Below are 21,656 nucleotides of genomic sequence, written 5' to 3'. Positions count from 1 at the left end.
CTATATCATCACCAGGCTTCCTTCACCCTGTTCCCCGTAGTATTTTCTTGTCTTTTGCCTGCTTTCTATCAAAGAGGCAATCTCTATATCATCACCAGGCTTCCTTCACCCTGTTCCCCGTAGTATTTTCTTGTCTTTTGCCTGCTTTCTATCAAAGAGGCAATCTCTATATCATCACCAGGCTTCCTTCACCCTGTTCCCCGTAGTATTTTCTTGTCTTTTGCCTGCTTTCTATCAAAGAGGCAATCTCTATATCATCACCAGGCGTCCTTCACCCTGTTCCCCGTAGTATTTTCTTGTCTTTTGCCTGCTTTCTATCAAAGAGGCAATCTCTATATCATCACCAGGCGTCCTTCACCCTGTTCCCCGCAGTATTTTCTTGCTGTCCACTACAATGCTGTCCTTGAAAAGTTTCATGAGAATTCGGAAATGGTATATTTTGCCATCCAAAACTCTTTCCAACACCGACTAACAGCAGTAAATTTTCTGCACCATGGAGCTCCATCCATCACATTTATTGGATTAGTGGGTGGATCGTATCACATGCGAGTCTCGGGGGGGGGGGGGGGGGGGAATATTAGGATTAGATGTACAAGGTTCTACCATTAGCAGACTGCACATCCTGATGCTAATGAGGCTACAAACAGGCTGAGACCTGAATCAAATTGAACATGGCAGTTCATGCTGGGTGAGAACAAGCACTTCCATACTAACAGTTCACTGAGATAGAAGTTATTCCAAAAAATATCTTTGAGAAGGAAAATCCACTGAAAAGGAAAACTTCTTGACTCATTCACTGCCTTTCCTTCTCATCTTCTGAGGAGAAGATGAGAAGTGTGGGTAGCAAACAACGCTGGTGGCTGATGCATGAAGAGCTAGCATCATACAGTTGTTGAGAAGCAACCATATGTACCAATAGTGCTTGTTGTTGTTACAAGGAAAAACTACTTGGAAAATTGATATGCTCATATGTTGCCTTTATGTTAAGGAAGCAGAAAAAAGACAAGTTTTACAACAGGAATGATACGTGCCTAACAATACAGACTACATGTATGTGCTGGCATACAAACAGCAGTATAAAATGTCAAGGGCAGACGTTCAAAGGAAGACTTGACTGGAGCCAGAGATATACAGATCCTGGGGAATATACACAGTCATACATTTGAGGCTGAACAGGCTCTGCTCATACATCAAGTAGATATTGTGAAGGAAAAATACGAAGGTTAATCTTATTCCTCTCTTTGCTATGGTTAGGGCGTGCGCCAGAATAGTTGGTTAAGTCCTATTGATTTGGTGTGATAATGGTCAGACTGGTGAGGTCTCTCTGAAGGTTTTATCCTCCCAAACTTTATCTGGCCTTTCTTGAGCTACTGTGCAGTACCTAACCTAGCTTAGCATAATATGCAGGTAGGTAGGTACCAGTAACTGTTAGTAAACACAACGTTCCTAGCATGATTCCACCATCATCTTTGAGAAGCTTGGTTCTTTCATCCTCTATGCCTGTTGCCATGTGTTTTTTAGGATCTTTTGCAGGTCAGGGAAGCATGCATACACTCTTATTTACAGTGTAGCAGTCTCTAATCTTCATGCTAATAGGCTATGTGTCTATTTCCTCATTCTGTGTAATGACGGGCTATGTGTCTAATCTTCATGCTAATAGGCTATGTGTCTATTTCCTCATTCTGTGTAATGACGGGCTATGTGTCTAATCTTCATGCTAATAGGCTATACTGTCTATTTCCTCATTCTGTGTAATGACGGGCTATGTGTCTAATCTTCATGCTAATAAGCTATGTGTCTATTTCCTCATTCTGTGTAATGACGGGCTATGTGTCTAATCTTCATTTTGTGTACCGATGTAAGAAATCTCCAAGTTCAGCCAAAGAAGCAAGATATTGCTCTGTGGTCACAATACATTTTTGATAACGCTAATAATAACTGAGAGATGACTTTGCATGCATGTCAGACCTTCAATACGTCACTGGCAGCTTGTTGAGTTGATTCAGTATGCCAAGGGATCTCGACTATGAATTTATGATTACTTTACAATACAAGTACATAGTGTGTATCTACCTGCAGTTTGCTTACAATACATGAAATGCTTGAACCATCTGGTGAAATAATAATAAATAGAGATTGTGGGCTATGGATGGGTAGAGTGTAGGCAGTTTCCATTATGCATTCATAATGAACAACGTATTTAAACACATTGCATTTGGGTTGTTGAACCTACATGACCTGAATGGCTTATGATGAAAGACGCCGGGTCTACAGATTATTCCTCGACAAGTGTTATATTCAATCCACGATTGCAGGTCTACCCTGGATCAGCAATATTACCCATTCATTAATGTGTGCTGATACAGTAAAGTACATCAAGAGCTATTTCTGTCGAAACCACCTGTCTGTGTAAGTCATTAGTCAGTGACCTGCTGAGGGACATCACATCAAAGAGAGACATAAACTAATCATGGCTCAGTTTGCAGATGACCTTTTGAGGACTGATTTGGTTTCCACCTAAGAGAGGTCTGATCATGTCCAGGACTTGGCTCTTCAAAGACTATGGTGATGGTATTTCATTAAAGAAGTTGGTCTTGAAATCAAGCCACAAATCCACTTGAGATCGGTTGGATTTCCTTCTTTGAGAAATGTGAGGATATTCAGGAGTGAGGTCTTATCAGAGTGGGCTTTTAGTCAAGACAATAGTCTCTCATTCAAGACAATAGTCTCTCATTCAAGACAATAGTCTCTCATTCAAGACGATCTTCTTTCATCTTAAAACCATGGCCTGCCTGCGGTCATAAGCCTGGTTTGAATCATCAACAATCACCAAAACAACATTTTTGCAAGTTTGCAAGAAAAGTAGTCAGTTCATGTTTAGTCTGGGAGCTTCTTTAATATGAGGCATTGAGAATGGAGTTTGTGGTGTTGAAACAACAAGAAACCGACACTCATGGAACAAATAAACTTACATCGTCTCATCGGGAAATAAGGCATTCCCAATCTGACAGCGTGGGCAGACACTAGGTGTAACTAATAGCTCAAGGCAGACAGAGTCACAAGAAAACTCTCTAAAGAAAAGAAATGGAAACAGTGCACACACCCTCAATTCATGTAGGCGGTAACTATAATGGATAACCTAGGCAACTGGTGTCAGTGGCTGAAAGAAGGCTTCTAACAATAACACGGAGGAATTGAGTAAGCTACGCAGTCGACAGGGATACTGCGGCTGGAAACATGAAGCGATGGCATGTATCGGAGAAGAAGCAACAACAGTGAGGGCATGGATGATGACCTTAGGTGTTAGCACAGCTTGCGATCTAGGGCACGATGTGGCGACTGTTGGGCTATACAGAAGCTTAAATGTGATCCTCAACGAGGGCATGGATGATGACCTTAGGTGTAATAGCACGGCTTGCGATCTAGGTCACGATGTGGCGACTGTTGGGCTATTCAGATCCTCATTCACAGCAGAAAATAGCAATGATTTGTCGATGTCGTCATGTTGTGACATCATGAGACGGATACTTCCGTCTAATGTACAACACTTGTATATAATGATGCACCAGACTGATCGTCCATCATACACTCAGACCAATAAGTGATCAAAGCAAATGGAGGTACACACTCAAGATATCTCAAGCAATTCTCAATCAGCCTAAGATGTCACAGAAAACATCTCACCGCCACCATATCACTTGAGCAACACAAAATCAGTCATGAAACCACTCTTTATTTCTCTAATAATAGCGCAAGAGACGGTACAATTAGGGGACTGTCTCAAAGGACGGAGCGTGACGGGTTTGAACTGATGATGTTTGGTTCACTAATACAAGATCAGCATTAACCCTTTAAGCTATCACCTATCTCAGAGCAGCATGTCACAGCATACATCTCACCCTTGACATAACACTTGAGCAACGCCAAATCAGATTTAATGTTTGGGTTTTAAGCTTACATTGCAGCTTTTGGGCAACCCCTCACTCATCTACTGAGTCCATACATTATTGTGTTTGTCTGTCTATCAGTCACCGCAATTGGAAGTCCTGATTGTGACATGGTTGTTGATGTGTTACTAGAATAATGGAATGAATTGAGTGATATGAATCGAATGGAAGGGGAGGGCAGGGTTGATGACTCTGGAAGCTGTCATAGTGGCATTGGTAATGCATGCAGTCTGAGTGAAAGAAGTTTGAAATTAACCACCTGGTAAAAAGTTAAGCTGACTATTCCATACCATCTAGGAAAGCCACCTTGTGACAAGAATTGGTAACAATGTGACATCTAGCTCAACTTCATCATCAAAACCAAGAAGAAATCTGCTACTTTTTTCTTCTTCATTGGTTGTTGCCTAGCAACAGGATGCAGTGACCATTGTTGCCTTGGAGTCATTGTGATTAGTTGACAGAGTGATACGGTAAAGAGCTGGCTGGACAGATTAGGACATGCTGAATTAATCCTGAGTTTTGGGTTGGTAAGTCATTTTGAAACCAATGTGTGCACTTTGCCGACTCAATTTTTCAATTTCCATACAAATTATGATTGAATATGTTGTTTAATGCTGAACATGTCCAAACATGAATAGTAAATGGGCCATGATGTTGTCTTAAGCAATGCCAGAGTTCTAATTTGTCTGTTTTCATGCAACCTCGAAATTCAAACTTGTCAGCAGATTTTAGTGCTCGGTAAGCCTTTCAAGAATTCTAGCTCACTTGAGCATGTTGTCAATGATGATGTCCATTATGTGATTGATTGATATGGACGATTAACACTTCATGTCTTAAGGAAAGCTAGAAGGAGATTGACGGCTTAATGAGTCCACTCCACGTTTCCCCCAGAGGGTTCATGTCTTCAGTTAGTTTTAAGAAATAGGATTCGCTTGAGCAACTTCACCCCCAAGTCTTGGCTTATTAGACCCTGAACATTTTGAGCTTGTTTTGACAGTGACCGAGGGCACCATGGCCAGAAGTTAAAATGTATGACTCAATTTTTCGCAAACATTTATATCCAGCATATGATTTGGAAGGCAGTACCAGTGTAATAAGTTCATTCTTATGAAAAGTGAGATTTAAAACAAGTCACTATCTTGAGCTCTATATGAAATAAGTGTGGTCTACCATGCATTAACTTTATATAAGACATAAGCGTGTTTTACATAGCTCAAATACACCCACGGGTTCCAGTGCAAAGTAGCAATTAAGAAACACTTTTTCTGGCTGATTTTTCTACATTCTGTAATACCCAATTAGGTAGGGTGGTTTATAAGCTGGGTCTTGGCTTGGAAGGTGAGGTTCTGATTGGATCAAAACAAATCTGGGGAGTTAACCCTTGTATTTCAAAGCCAGCAGTGGTTCAGTCTTTGTCTTTGCATTTAAAGCGTTGTCACATAGTCTCCAAGTCTAAGGCAGTGCATTGCTCAAGGCAATAAACCAGTTTGCACCTTATTTGACTAAAACTGGGTAGAAGCTAACCAACTACCAAGTCTTCTGTGTGATGTACAACATGAATTTCCCAATGAATGAAGTACACCGTTCCCCACTTCTCCAGCCATTCCTACTCACACTGATGGTATTGATGTACCATGATCAGATCTCAGTTTGATAGCTTAATACCAAATTCAATCTGATTTCAGTTAATTCAGCCAAAATAAAGATAAAACCAAATTTGATCAGATTTCATTTTCCAGTTATCTTATCAGTCCTAATGAAATAGACTGTCAACAGTAATGGCTACCGCAAGTTGCCTTCAAATTGAAATGGTGCGCGAGGATCTAGTGCATGCATTGGGGGATGCTGCAATTGTTTGACCTGGGAAATGATGGTGATGGGTTGTTTCTAAAACAGCCACTGATGTCACGGTGAATCATGACATTGTTGTGTTGAGAAGATCACAGAGGGTACCTTGTCATTGTCAATCATGAAGATAATGACAATGTATATAACAGCTGCTTCCTGTAGCTTGTCATCAGCCATGTCAGCCCGGCACAGCGCAGGCAACCCAATTGAAGTGTTAGACACTTCCTATTCCCTTATTATCATCATCATCATGCATTCAATTCACTAATTGATCTATCATACTATTGTTTATGCTTTGCCTTTAAATCTACAGTGATGATCAGTATCATCTGAGCCAGCATCAGAGAGGTTGAATGAAGAAAGGAAACAAGATGTACACTGATAATACCACGTCATCGTCATGCCATCACTGAGGTAAAATGAAGGAATGGATCAACTAGACTGTTGGCAGTCTGATCAAGAGATGATAATTAAAGCATGATGCACGTCTGATAACAACCCAATGTCATCATCATCCCCTCAGCTTCTTGCTATTTTTCTTCTACCACTGTCATTAATCACACAAAAATATCATTCCACTTTGCGCATCACTTTCAAATTGGTGCATTCATTGGTGAGTGAGATACAAACACGATGCGTGGAGCAGTGAAATGGCTCAAGAAATAGCTGCTAGTGTGCCAAAAGTATCAAGCCAAGTTGGGGCTGCAAGTTTTAGTTTCAGTGTCTGGGGACTGTATAGTCTCCATTCTCACTGGAATAGGTGCGCCTTGCTATGCAATCAAGGCCATATGGATAGCTTGATTACTGATTCAGCGCAGGCTCATAGCTGCTATCATAGCCAGTAGACATAGACCTCCAGCTCACTGAGATATTCACCAGAAGGCAATGCCATTCAAACAGGCCCCATACTCAGATCAATTCCCCTGATGGGTCCCACCACTAATACAAATCCTGCTGATGCCGAGTATATGGATGATAGAATGACAATTGAGTAAACACACCCACGCAGAAAGTGGATTTCCCTGTTGATGGAATGTCCATTTTGAATTTTGATTGGAGAGAGGCATTCACTGTAGTGTTGTAACTGAGACCTTTCTCTGTGAATGCATCACAGGGAACGCACTGCTTTCTAATCAGTCACACTGGATCACTTCTGTCGGTTACTCTCTATTAGCAATCATGCCAAGTTCTGTTTGTGGCAGGCCAATTATGGTATCTCGATAACGCCTCTTTTTGACAGGAACCTTGCCCTAATGACTTTCAAGACACACAACAAAAATTGGCTTGATCAGATCAAATGTTCTCCCCAAAATTTACACAAACAAGACCAAGGTTTGTGATGTAGAGAATATCTCTCTGGGTCCCCTGTTCAACAAATGTTGTTCCTTTTTGTAATCGATAGTTGAATTGCACCATGAAAACATCAGCCACCAGTATTGTAAGGCAAACGATTGATTCAAGATAGAAATAGCCGCACTGATTCAGTAGCTGATTGTATTGAGTGCTGTCAATAATGTTTTCCAGCATGAACTGTCAGTGGAAATTAGATGGTTTGTTGAAAAAGGTTTGTCTCTCTGTGTTACTACTTTGCTTCATGATGGGCCAGGAGGTGGGTTAGACTGGCCAACTTTGGCTGGGAAAAAGGTTGAAGAAGATGAATCGACAATTCAAATGGTGTTGAGTTTATCTTGGTGTTCCCAAAGAGTCAAGTGAATGGAATAACTGTAATTATGAACCCATCTTCTGCATCCTGAACTTGATTTAAACTCAGCACATTCAGTGAGATATCGACTCGGGGACTGAGCGTTGTTAGAACTCTAGCGGTCAAGTTGTGGTCAACCAATCACACGAGTGTTCCGGATGGACGTCACTTGCAGCTTGGAGGAGTCTGTATGGTCATAAGCAGGCCATCTCTAAATCAATTTCCCAGCAACACAATGAAAAGGTTCCATTCTAAGACAGCTTTATAGCAAATCAATCCCAAAATCTTCTTGTCGGCAGAGTGTGCCATATTGATCAGCTCTGGACCCCACTGAACAGATTCCCCACTTGTCGCATATCGGACGGGCACCTTGTCGCATATCAGACAGGCACCTTGCAAGTCCGCTAATCCATGCTACGGCACCACAGATTACTGGGACAATACGAACCCCATCGATCATTTACCCAGGTCATTTAGTGGTCGATGTCGAGTTTATGAGAAACAATGAGATATCTGTGGAGTCAAGTGGTGAGATACGAGGCAGAGTGGGGTGTTATCACGACCTCACAGTGTGCGGCCTAATTTGATTGCACGGGGCCAAGATGGCAGCCGCTTTTCTATAGAATGTGGACAATTGATGCTAAGATCGATACATTCATATTTACTTGTCAATCCAAGTTGTGATTGAAGATCCTAGTAGAAGAGAGGGGGTCACCTGATGTTACTTTAGAGTGGGCCGGCACAACAAAGTTAATGGAGAATGCATTAGGACGCCCACGTTCAATGCTTCACCACAATGATTAATGGCCATGTCAACCTTTGTTGTAATATAGAGATGGCTCCCTCTTGAGAGAGAAAGCAGAGATAGTGTGTTACGCTGATGAGATTCACCTTCCTCCCTTGATAATATCTCTCTCAGACTTGCATGTTTGCATACAGTCTTCTCAAGTAACACACGTTATATACTGATTATCGCCAGGCCGTCTTGCATATACCAACAAGTGAATGACAGCCAGTGTAAAAAAGTCACCATTCTGTGCAATTCAAGAAGAAGTTGTTACTATTTCCCTTGAGTAATGATGATTGTTGAGAGGTTTGTTTGGCTAATGGCTTGTCACAATTAAAACATGGTTGCATTTCAGAAAATGTTGTGCTTCATCGTAATCATCTTTTTGAGGAAAGAACTTGCTGTGTAGCTAAACGAGTGGGATGGATTCTGGAATATGATATGGCTGGGATTCTGCTGACAGAGTCATGTCAACATGAGAAAGCTTTCCAACAACAGATTCAATATTACCGCAATTTGTAAAGAATATCTGGGGAAGGACAAAATCAGTAGATCTCCAGCAATCAGAATGCTTCCTTCTTTGTGATATGGACAAAGCATACATTTACTGGTTTTCTAATTTTCTGGTAGCATCTGGTCAGTGTACCAATCAACACTATCTCAACCACCTGAAGTATGCCACTTCACCTTCCTGCTTTGGAACCAATAACAACCTTACAGCTTTGATTATCTATTCTAAACAGTGATGTTAATTTGCTTAGAAGTCTATTCTAACATCATATCTTCCAAGTAATATCTTCGGATATTATCTTATGTCTGCATAGTATCGAGATAACTCAATAGTTTATGACCCACACACACACACACACTCACACTGAATCACCCATAGGTTTTTGTCCGCTATCTTCCTGTGTATCGCTGGATCGAAGTTGTCCTCACATCATGTGGCTATTTATAGCTCCGTCTCTAAGGACGTCACCAGGAATAACCTGTCATTTGTCGCTGCTTTGTTTGCAAGCCTTGGTTGGTGTATCAGCTAAGTCAGAAGGTTGTTTGATTAAGGGAGGCTGTTTTATAGTTACTGGTTGGGGCCATCTCATTGTCTTCATGGGACTGGTAGAGAGGTCAAGAAGACCACAGTTAGATGGATGATACATGTCACCTAATGTACCATTCAGTACATACTGTTGTTGTCACACTAACAGATATGAAAATGTGTTGCCAGCTCAAAATAGTTTGAACTAAACCCACTTCAAGAATCAGGAATGGATATTACAAGAGATACAAGCTCTGTTAGGGTGTTATTCCTGATGGCAGTCATCCTACTGCAGGTGTCACTATGAACAAATCCTTAGGGAGTAACCATGGGGTGTAAAGTAACAGTCAGTACAATGCAGTCCATGATCATATTGCAATGGCATCTGCTGATTTATAGTGTTATGAAACCTCATCACTGACGAGGTATATGAGCTATTTATAGCGACAAAAGCTTGGTATATCCCACAGAATCAATAATCGTATCTGAACGAGATTCTGTGGTTGCTATTTATAGATTTGACATTGATTATTATCTCTGCTGGGAGGGTCAATAGACCTGAAATAAATATTGATATGTTGCAACCTTGGGAATCAGAGTACAGAGTACATATGCAGTGATTTAGCCAACCAATTCATGTCGTTCGTAAAGACAAAAGTTCGCAAAGTTGTATTTTCAACTGGTGAGTCATCATTGGAATGCGATTGCTGCGAAACTGCCAAAAGCAAATGCAAATGTCTTTGCCAGGGGATAATATATGAGGTTGATCAGCTGCTGAATATTATGAAAGATGAAATCAGCGCATGGCAAATCTCTGCACTTCTATTCTCACTTGAACATCAAGCTGTCCATATCTTCAAGATGCGTGTATCAGATCTCTGGTCAAGGCAGCTGTATTGTAGATGCCAGAATTGAGTCGCTGTGATAAACAGGCTAACATCTTCTTCCAAAACCCTCCAATAAAGATATTATAATCTCTTTAACAGTTGTTACAACCTTTGACCTCTGGGTAATCTGATAAGATCATTACTTCCTCTGGTATGAACGACTGTGCACAATATATCACTGAAAGATAGAGAAGTATTTTGTAGAATTATGAATGAAGACTAACATAAACACTTGTAGGTATTTTGCTATGTCATAAAGTGGTGGGATGAAGTCATACTACTAAACAGGCCCTTCGAAAATAGACCCAAGAGAAACTTACTGAGGCCTCCTTGAACAGAGACAATGGCCTATTAGCATCAAGCAGTATGTGTGTGTGTCAATTACTAATCCCTTGTTTTGTGACACAACATTTGTATGCTCTGTGGGCTATGGATCATTTAGACACTTGACACCACAGCTTGGACTCTCCGGAACATTGTGTGTGAAGATAATGAGAAGGTGAACCAAAGAAACGAGCTAGACCTGCAATCTAACACTGTCTAACATACTTAGTTGTTCAAATAATGAGTTGTGCAACATATAAACAAACAAAACAATATGAAAAGAACTTTCTAAAGTTAGGTTTCTCAGAGTTGGTACATTATTGCATTCAGCAAAGTATAAAGCTCTGTACACACTGACAACATTTTGGGAAACATGTTGGCCAACATGTTGTCCAGGTGCGATGTTATCGAAAATTTGGCCCTGTATACACATGACAACATTCGACAACATGTTGGGCAACTTGTTGTCGAATGTTTCCGAGAAATGAGGATTTTTGAGGGAATATTTTGGAGGGAAATTCATAAACAATGGAAGATTCCAAGAGAAGAAGATGTATTTTCGGTGGCTCTGCCATAATTTTACGTATCCTGATTGAATGAAAGACGGCGAAGAAGACGTAAAGATGAGAAAAGAGTGTGGACAAGACCATGGATTTATATGAGACACCAGCATGGGGCAAATTTTGTAGCTATTTCTAGAATAGCAGCTTTCTTTTTGTTCTTGTCTTTATATTCCCTGGATGTTACATCCCATAAACAGGCACAACTTTCCCATACTGCAATAAGTTGTTCAACTTCACTCAGTAACCATTCCTTGCTTGAGGCTGCCATTTTGACTACATCACATGGCTTAAGGTAGATCATGTGATTTGTGGCCTATTTCTGATTGGATAAAACTCGACAACATCATTAGCATCTCGGCAACAAAATTGATTTTGTATTATTTCGACAACATTTGAGCAACATTTGGCCAACATGTTACCGAATGTTTCCGAACTGTACACACTGCCAACATTTTCGATAACATCGCACCTGGACAACATGTTGGCCAACATGTTTCCCAAAATGTTGTCAGTGTGTACAGAGCTTTAGGGCCTGTGTGTGTATCAAGGTATTGTGGGGGTTGTCTCTGGACAGGTACATGTTGGTTGCCTGGTTGAGAAGCTCTGTACACACTGACAACATTTTGGGAAACATGTTGGCCAACATGTTGTCCAGGTGCAATGTTATAGAAAATTTGGCCCTGTATACACATGACAACATTCGACAACATGTTGGGCAACTTGTTGTCGAATGTTTCCGAGAAATGAGGATTTTTGAGGGAATATTTTGGAGGGAAATTCATAAACAATGGAAGATTCCAAGAGAAGAAGATGTATTGTCGGTGGCTCTGCCATAATTTTACGTATCCTGATTGAAAGACGGCGGAGAAGACGTAAAGATGAGAAAAGAGTGTGGACAAGACCATGGATTTATATGAGACACCAGCATGGGGCAAATTTTGTAGCTATTTCTAGAATAGCAGCTTTCTTTTTGTTCTTGTCTTTATATTCCCTGGATGTTACATCCCATAAACAGGCACAACTTTCCCATACTGCAATAAGTTGTTCAACTTCACTCAGTAACCATTCCTTGCTTGAGGCTGCCATTTTGACTACATCACATGGCTTAAGGTAGATCATGTGATTTGTGGCCTATTTCTGATTGGATAAAACTCGACAACATCATTAGCATCTCGGCAACAAAATTGATTTTGTATTATTTCGACAACATTTGAGCAACATTTGGCCAACATGTTACCGAATGTTTCCGAACTGTACACACTGCCAACATTTTCGATAACATCGCACCTGGACAACATGTTGGCCAACATGTTTCCCAAAATGTTGTCAGTGTGTACAGAGCTTTATGGACAATTTCCCAAACTGTGTATGGATGTATCAGTAGCCTATGCAGGCACAATTAATTCACTGGACTGGATACACAGTTAGTTCTTGGCCATTCTGACAGAATTAATAACCCAAGAGAATAATCGACACAACTCACAAACAGTATCAATACCAGAGGACTTCAGAGATTATCATGATGGGAATATGCAGCAGTGACCTCCACCAAGTAAAGCCTTCCTCAACAGATAACCCTAGAGATAATCTGACTATCAAAGATGATGTTGGCAGGAGTGCTGTCAGGTCCACAGTAGATGACTATAGACTTGACTGGGAACCTGGCAGTGTGGTCAATGGATCTGATGAAGAAAAGGCTACTGGACAGGAGCCTGCAGTGAATTCGGTCATGGGGGGAAATTATGACTTAGGACCAGCAGACAGTGTGCACTGTGGGAACACTGACACAGCACATGAGGCTGTGGTGGGTGATGTGTTGGGCGACGACTCGCAATCACAAGATGGTGTGGAGAACGGGTGTGACAACACTGATGCCAGGAAAAAGCATGCCGTGGATGATGTCTTGAAAGACTGCTTACAACAACATGGAAGTGTGGCTGATAGATTTGAGGACACCGAAACCACTCAGGAGCCTGTACAGTATTCTGTGATGAAGATGAAATATGACATTCATCCAGCCTATGATGTGGGCGAGGGGTTGGCAGTATGGATTTCTGTAGAGAAAGATGCTTCTCATACAGATCTTGTGTTAGAGACGAACTTAGAAGACTTTACCACTCCTGGCATTCACACACAACCTGGAAAACACCAAGATGAAGAACAGTTAATTCTGCCAAAGCCTTTATCTCAACCAGAGGGTGTGAAAGGGAAGGACACAGGAAAAACTATCCTGGACTACCCAAAAGATATCAGTTCACTTGAGAACCTCAATACCATAGGTTTTGTCTATGGTAAGTGTTCTTATAAAGTAGAAAAACTCGTCGACTGGCTTACTGGCAATATGACTGCTTCTGCTTAGAATTTTCACCTATCAGATTGGGACTGTGGTTATGATCGTTGTCCCAAGTCCACATTGGTACCTGCCACCTTTGAGGGTTCAGTTCCTGGGCAGAATGCTTCCTCATGTGATACATCTCCAGTCTCTGGTTTCCCTCATATGAGATTCAAATTGGCCATAAAAGCTTTTTCCAAGTTGATGATTAGCTCTTGACTCCTTGTTTCTGTGATGTCTCAAGTGAACACGTCCCCCAGACATCTCATGTCTCGCCTTGACTCTGCGCAATAGTTCTTATAGTCGCCATTAATATCTTCTCCAACAAATTAATAATTGATCCAGCGAAGATGCTATTATTTATCCTCAATACCCCTTTATGCTGTGATGGCCTCTGGCATTTTGCTGTGCTGAATCGTGGCTAACTTTAGCCTAATTGCAATAAGACGTATCACGATTGGCTTGTGAGTACACACTAGAATGTGGTCAATTTTCTTTCTACCTGGAGTCTGTGCGATCAATGGTGAACTAATCGAATTCCTAATTATAGTCTAGCTGCATTGGAAAGAAGGCTAGTAGAACTTACAATGCTTTGTTTTAGTTTCAGCATGTTCCGTTCAAGTCCTATTGATGTGGATAGGTAACAGATGGAATGATGTGACATGAAATTGGCAGTTTTCTTATCTGTACCATTTCACAAACGGGACATTCAGCGGTGCTGATCTGCTGATCAGATATGCTATGTCTGTTACAACCTGTCTCATAATGATAATCTTGGCAGCTAACTGACCGTCACTTGTATTTTCTCTTTACAGGAACAGGAACATTCGGCCGTGTGCTAATCTGCCGCCATAAAGACAACAAACAATTCTATGCCTTAAAAATACTAAGTATTGCAGAGGTGATACGCTTAAAGCAAGTGGAGCATGTCAAGAATGAAAAGTCCATCCTCGAATCTATACACCATCCATTCATCGTCGGTCTGTAAGTATTGGGTGGTGGGGGCACCCTGGCCAATGAAGAGGGAGGGAGGGGAAGCCAGTCACCACTGGTGTGGCCCTGAGCCTGATTATATTCAGCCCAATTCTCATAAAAAATTCACCTGAATTCTATCCCTGCTACTGAGTGTAATATCTGTAGTGTTACTGTTTCAAATATGAGACAGTGGACATTGACGTTTGGTTGAAATACTGGCAAGGTCCACGCCCCAGCTGGTGAAAATAGCGCTAATGAACGTCTTGAATTAGCGGAATCTCATTTGATCTGTTGCTTTCTTTCCCCATGGCTTCCCTGAGATCGTGCTGGATGCTGTGATGCAGCAAGTTAGAACCCGCCAGCGGGCTACCAATTAGGAAGCAGAGCTATATTAGAAATGATTTGATTGGACAATTAATGTTATGTAAAACAATGGTTTTGTGCCTGTGGTGTTCAGTCTGATCCTGATGCTGTACTGTCTGCTGCTGGTCTATGGTTGCTACTTTAGTTAAGCGTGTGTTTTGGTGAATATTTCTATTGGAACAGTTGACTGGGAGCTGCATGGCATACTTTGACAATGAGACACAAGCTCAGATGCAAGGTGAAGCAAGATTTGTCATCACACGCCTGAGAACGAATCAGATGGCATTGAACCTGAATGAGAATGATCAATAAACTGCAGTTGCTGGCATCACTGCATCAGACTGAAATCTGACCTCGGTTCCCAAGAGGTACCGACACCCTCTTACTGACTTCAGTTCCCAAGTGACACCGACGGCCTCTTACTGACCTCGGTTCCCAGGAGGTACAGACACCCTCTTACTGACCTCAGTTCCAAAGAGGTACCGACAACCTCTTACTGACCTCGGTTCCCAAGAGTTACAGACACCCTCTTACTGACCTCAGTTCCAAAGAGGTACCTACACCCTCTTACTGACCTCGGTTCCCAAGAGGTACAGACACCCTCTTACTGACCTCAGTTCCAAAGAGGTACAGACAACCTCTTACTGACCTCGGTTCCCAAGAGGTACAGACAACCTCTTACTGACCTCGGTTCCCAAGAGGTACAGACACCCTCTTACTGACCTCAGTTCCAAAGAGGTACAGACAACCTCTTACTGACCTCGGTTCCCAAGAGGTACAGACAACCTCTTACTGACCTCGGTTCCCAAGAGGTACAGACAACCTCTTACTGACCTCAGTTCAAAAGAGGTACAGACAACCTCTTACTGACCTCGGTTCCCAAGAGGTACAGACAACCTCTTACTGACCTCAGTTCAAAAGAGGTACAGACAACCTCTTACTGACCTCGGTTCCCAAGAGGTACAGACACCCTCTTACTGACCTCAGTTCCAAAGAGGTACAGACAACCTCTTACTGACCTCGGTTCCCAAGAGGTACAGACAACCTCTTACTGACCTCAGTTCCAAAGAGGTACAGACAACCTCTTACTGACCTCGGTTCCCAAGAGGTACAGACAACCTCTTACTAACCTCAGTTCAAAAGAGGTACAGACAACCTTTTACTGACCTCGGTTCCCAAGAGGTACAGACACCCTCTTACTGACCTCAGTTTCAAAGAGGTACAGACAACCTCTTACTGACCTCGGTTCCCAAGAGTTACAGGCACCCTCTTACTGACCTCAGTTCCCAGGAGTTACAGACACCCTCTTACTGACCTCAGTTCCAAAGAGGTACTGACAACCTCTTACTGACCTCGGTTCCCAAGAGGTACAGACACCCTCTTACTGACCTCAGTTCCAAAGAGGTACCGACGGCCTCTTACTGACCTCGGTTCCCAAGAGGTACAGACAACCTCTTACTGACCTCAGTTCCCAAGAGGTACAGACACCCTCTTACTGACCTCGGTTCCCAAGAGGTACAGACAACCTCTTACTGACCTCAGTTCCAAAGAGGTACCGACGGCCTCTTACTGACCTCGGTTCCCAAGAGGTACAGACAACCTCTTACTGACCTCAGTTCCAAAGAGGTACCGACGGCCTCTTACTGACCTCGGTTCCCAAGAGGTACAGACAACCTCTTACTGACCTCAGTTCCCAAGAGGTACAGACACCCTCTTACTGACCTCAGTTCCCAAGAGATACAGACAACCTCTTACTGACCTCGGTTCCCAAGAGGTACAGACACCCTCTTACTGACCTCAGTTCCCAAGAGGTACAGACAACCTCTTACTGACCTCGGTTCCCAAGAGGTACCGACACCCTCTTACTGACCTCGGTTCCCAAGAGGTACAGACAACCTCTTACTGACCTCGGTTCCCAAGAGGTACCTACGGCCTCTTACCAACCTCCCATCTCTAACCTCCCTTCCTTAGATAAGACTGGCCTCTTACCAACCTCCCTTCCCCTTAGGGACAAACAGCCTTTTACCAACCTCCCTTCCCCAGAGAGAAGGTCGGTCTACCTTCTCTGGAGACACCAGTGCCCTCTCCAAGTTTATCATCATACAGCACTGCGAACTCCCTCATTGACATTATGCTAAAACCAGCACGTCACGGGAGACGTATCTTGCTAATATCATCTCCCGACTAGCTATAACCGCGCTATGTCTTGATTAAACTAATTATTCCATTGCACAATATCCATTGTGGTTTAATCGCCTCTTGGAATCGTGCATCTTATCTCGGTCTTGTCGATAATTTTAGATTTAATTAGTGTCTGCTCAGACCTTTGTCTAAATTTAGATTTTGAAATGGGAATCATTAAAAGTACATTGAAAACCATTGGAGAAACTCCCACCTGGGGTATAAAAGGTCACCTTATCATTTGCTCTTGGGCACAACAGTGATAGCTAATCTCATAGTGCATATATGCCATACACTATAGTACTATGCACTAGAAGCTTGATGAGTCATCACTCAAACCCAGGGCTCGAGTTTGGGGTTTAAATTGAAAGAGCTATTTCTTTTCTGTTAGTGAAGCATTTTCTGTTCTCAATGATTCATATACTTGCTGTGAAAGCTCAGTGACGAATCAACAAACAAATCAGATGACATCCTCAAAAATCATAAAAACATAAAAACGTTTCCCTCGAATAAAGTCATTATTTGCCCCAGTTGCCTATCATTGACCGAGAAAAGACCCATTCTTTGTGCTCATAATTCATTCTAATTGGACTGTTTATCAATGTTAAAGATATAATCATTCATGATATATATCCGGTATCAATATGGATCTCATGAGTAGTTATACAAAAACATTTCAGAACAGCAGCAACAAGTGACTTTTTGCCCTTGACCTTTGATGAGTGACAGACAGGGTGACTCATGTGCCAACTCCATTCAGGACTAACCAGCTCTGCCACCTAGGTACCTGTTTACTTCTGGGTAGAGAACGGAAAGTCGGGTTAATTGCCTTGCTCAAGCACACAAAGACAGTGCTGATCCATCCGAGAGTGAAACTTACAACCTCCTCTTACTCGGTCATGCGCATGATGTGCTAACCACTCGTTCTAAACAATTTGTCACTGATAACATGCAGTGACAACAGGTGGTGGAGATATCTCGTGATATTTCTCAGTCTTTGTCAAGAAACAGAAAATTCAACATGGAATTATGCACTGTCACAGCTGACATGTTTTGTGGTGAAAAAGCACACTGGTAATCATCATCTTGTTTTCACATAAATGAGGTTGGCAGTCCCCAGGTATAGGACACCAGGGGTGAGGTCACGATGATGCGAATGACTCAAACCCGTCATTGCGTGAAGTTGTTCCTCCACCCAGTGTTACAGAGATAATCTTTGTCTTCTATTTATCGGTTTTAGAAAGTTTCTGCGGTTCTCTATAAATAGATCTTGGAGCAGTCTTTCCTGATTCAGTAAAGAGAAGTGACTTGGTAAATTGGGAATTTCACCTGGGGTGCTGGACAATCTCTCTGTCTCTTTTTGATTTGATTTATAAGCAGACGTCACCGACGGAAGCCTGACGTCCATATCCTTTGAAGCCCGTCTAAAATGAGCACACTTTTCCATTAAGAAGAGTCGGCTAATTTTCTTGATCAGTTGGTATAATGTGTCGAAAAGAGAACAAAGGGTTTTGGCTATCTTTTGTTGTAGAGTAGCAACGACCGAAGGGCCCGCTATTTCAGGCACCCTTTTACTCTTTCGCTCTCTGTACACCGACTCTTCTTACAAACTTAATCTTGACATCTCAACATTTTCTAATTTCATGGTTGTGTTGAAGAGCTGATCAGATCTGTCAACATAAAAACTCTTAGTAGCCCAGTCACACATGGATATTCAGCAAAGGGTGCTTGTCAGTGTGCAGTCTAAGAACAACTGTGTTGGTTAATTTCTGGATAAAGCTGAAAATACATACCTTTGTTATTGTGGACTAATGCCTTGCCATTGCTGGATGTCACTCATTTCGTTATCCCTACAAAAAAAGAGATTAGATTTAGCAAAGGTCAGGGTCACTTGATTAAAGCCAAGGCCATTATGGCAAAGGTCAAGTTAATTCTCATGTTGCCTTCCTGTCTAATGATCTTGTTGTCTTGTTTCAGACACTGGGCACATCACGACAATACATTCCTCTATATGCTTCTTGAATACGTACCGGGAGGTGAATTATTCTCGTATTTACGGAGTGTGGGACGTTTTAACAATGCCACAGGCAACTTCTACACAGCGGAGATCGTGTCCGCGTTGGAATATCTACATTCACTCAGTATAGTGTACAGAGACATGAAACCAGAGAATTTATTATTAGATAAGGAAGGGCATGTGAAGATCACAGATTTTGGGTTTGCTAAACGGTTAGATGACAGGTAAGTCCACTTTCTTCCTTTATTATGTTACAAATTGTCTCAAGTCTTGGCCAGCTTGGGCCGTGTCTTATTTTTCTCAAACCTACATCCTGCATCTGTGCAACACTGATCAGCCTAACTTTCTCAGCCTCTTTCTGTTACCTGGGTGCCTTGATCAGTAAGTCATCTGCCTATGGAACCACCCAGCCAAAGCCTACCTTCCTCAGCCTCTTTCTGTAACCTGGGTGCCTTGATCAGTAAGTCATCTGCCTATGGAACCACCCAGCCAAAGCCTAACTTTCTCAGCCTCTTTCTGTTACCTGGGTGCCTTGATCAGTAAGTCATCTGCCTATGGAACCACCCAGCCAAAGCCTAACTTTCTCAGCCTCTTTCTGTTACCTGGGTGCCTTGATCAGTAAGTCATCTGCCTATGGAACCACCCAGCCAAAGCCTAACTTTCTCAGCCTCTTTCTGTAACCTGGGTGCCTTGATCAGTAAGTCATCTGCCTAAGTTTAATAGGTTTGGCTTAATAGACATGTTTCAAAGGCACAGAAGTCTGCAAACGCCTCCTGTTTCAGCCCTTATGAAGTTGGCATGCTTGCCGTAGGTAACTTGCACCTAGTTTCTAACTCTGTTTCTCTTTCAGGACGTGGACGTTATGTGGTACGCCGGAATACTTGGCCCCTGAGATTATTCAGAGTAAAGGTCACAATAAGGCGGTAGACTGGTGGGCATTAGGAATATTGATATATGAAATGTTAGCAGGGTACGTCTTTTGTCTTTACATCGGTGTCAAAAGTTATTTCAGCATCATGATGACGTGATTTTGTATGTGTCACAAAATGGCATTTTGGAAGACAAAACAAGCAGTGGATCAAACTGGATTATGCATTAATTGGCCTAATTTCTGATGCACTACGTGACTTTGATCGTTGTTGATTTTCCTATTCGGAACGTTTCAGATACCCTCCATTCTTTGATGACAACCCATTTGCCATTTATGAAAAAATACTTCAGGGAAAGATAGAATGGCCAAAACATATAGACCCAATAGCAAAGTAAGTTCAACAAGCTAAGTGTCTGAAGAGACAGTAGGATGTAGGAGTTTTGTGAATGCGGTGCAGTGTTTCTCTGCCACAACCTGTCCTCAACACTTTCAAGCATTGTATCTATCATCAGGTGACAATTACAGGTTTTCTCATGGTGCAATTGTAATATATTGTGATGGTCGTCTTGGAGTACGCCCACTCGGTGCTCGTTATTGACGACATCACCTGCGTGAGTTGGGTTATTACAGGAGGGATCGGTTATGGAATCGTTCAGCCTCCCCCCCTCCCCCAATGTATCAACATCACTGATTAAATGTGGCAATAAGAGCATTATGAAGGCTTGTAGTGGGACAAACTCCATGTGCTTCTTGAAAGAACATAATCATAGTAGGAAATGTACAGAGTGAATGTTAGAGTGATCAAATCTTCAGTGGTGGCCATTGTTGGGGTTGCAATAAGTGACCAGTGACCGTCCTATGAGCTTGAAGTTAACGGCCAGACTGTGCCTTAACTTTTCATATCTTGAGCTAAAGAAGGCAAGATTGATAAAATTGTTCAGGTAATACAGGTTTTACAAATCTATACTTCACAATCGAGAAAAAGTTAATAATGTCGACTGAATCTATCCATGCTCTGACTCGATGCTTTCTTTCTTACAGAGACCTTGTCAAGAAACTTTTGAATAATGATCGGACGAAACGATTAGGGAATATGAAGGTAGGTGGCAGAGTGGTAAAGGCTTCAAGATTGAGTAGTCATTAGTGTTTGACTTGGATTGTGTGCTGCGAGTGTCGTTCAGTGTCCTGGTTTGTTTCCTCACCCTCCTGGACATTGATGAGCGTTTTCACTCAGCATGTTGGGTTATGAGTTGGTCTCCACCCGAACAAGTGCATATCAAGAGCAGACCTTGAATGAGTGACAAGACAATGTGAGCGTTATGATTACATGCAGGTTTCATGCCAGCTCCTTAGAGATAATGCAAGCTAAATTCGGAGTTGCAGATTAATAAAAACACATGTATTTGTGGTGATTTTCACCCAGATTGCAAAATCAGAAGTGTGTGAACATTTTTTGGTTTCCAGTGAACTTAGTAATGCCAATGGTGTCTTGTATGTTTCAGAGTGGATCAGAGGATGTGAAGAAACACAGATGGTTCAAACACCTCGACTGGGACGGCGTCTTCAATAGAAAATTACAGGTAGGATATGGACGACTTTTGCCACAGGGGCTGTTTGTGTTGGACAATGTTGTGGAAATTGTGGAACTGAAGCACGCCACAGACTGGTGATTTACATCATGACAGCCCAGCCTTTGATAACAATCATATGAAGTACACGTATGTTTATTTGGACATAATTACAGATGACAAGAATCAGCCGTTGCTAACTTTTGATGTCTTTCCCCCAGACAGCGTGGCTTTCCTTCATGGGAACAAGTTTGT

At 42.1% G+C, this 21,656-nt stretch overlaps 1 protein-coding gene across 1 annotated transcript in view; it reads left to right on the top strand.

Moving 5' to 3' along the window:
* LOC135494267 (cAMP-dependent protein kinase catalytic subunit 3-like) overlaps positions 1–21,656 on the top strand; it is a 38,947-nt gene that overhangs the window by 10,808 nt on the left and 6,483 nt on the right. Inside the window, exons 2-7 of the mRNA XM_064782172.1 lie at positions 14,242–14,410; positions 18,923–19,186; positions 19,813–19,932; positions 20,129–20,224; positions 20,875–20,932; positions 21,336–21,413. Coding sequence (XP_064638242.1) covers positions 14,242–14,410; positions 18,923–19,186; positions 19,813–19,932; positions 20,129–20,224; positions 20,875–20,932; positions 21,336–21,413 — 785 coding nt within the window. The remainder of the gene's footprint in view (positions 1–14,241; positions 14,411–18,922; positions 19,187–19,812; positions 19,933–20,128; positions 20,225–20,874; positions 20,933–21,335; positions 21,414–21,656) is intronic.

Source organism: Lineus longissimus, chromosome 10 (genome assembly GCF_910592395.1).
Source record: "Lineus longissimus chromosome 10, tnLinLong1.2, whole genome shotgun sequence".
NCBI lineage: Eukaryota > Metazoa > Nemertea > Pilidiophora > Heteronemertea > Lineidae > Lineus > Lineus longissimus.
This window is presented reverse-complemented; position numbering and strand designations above follow the sequence as displayed.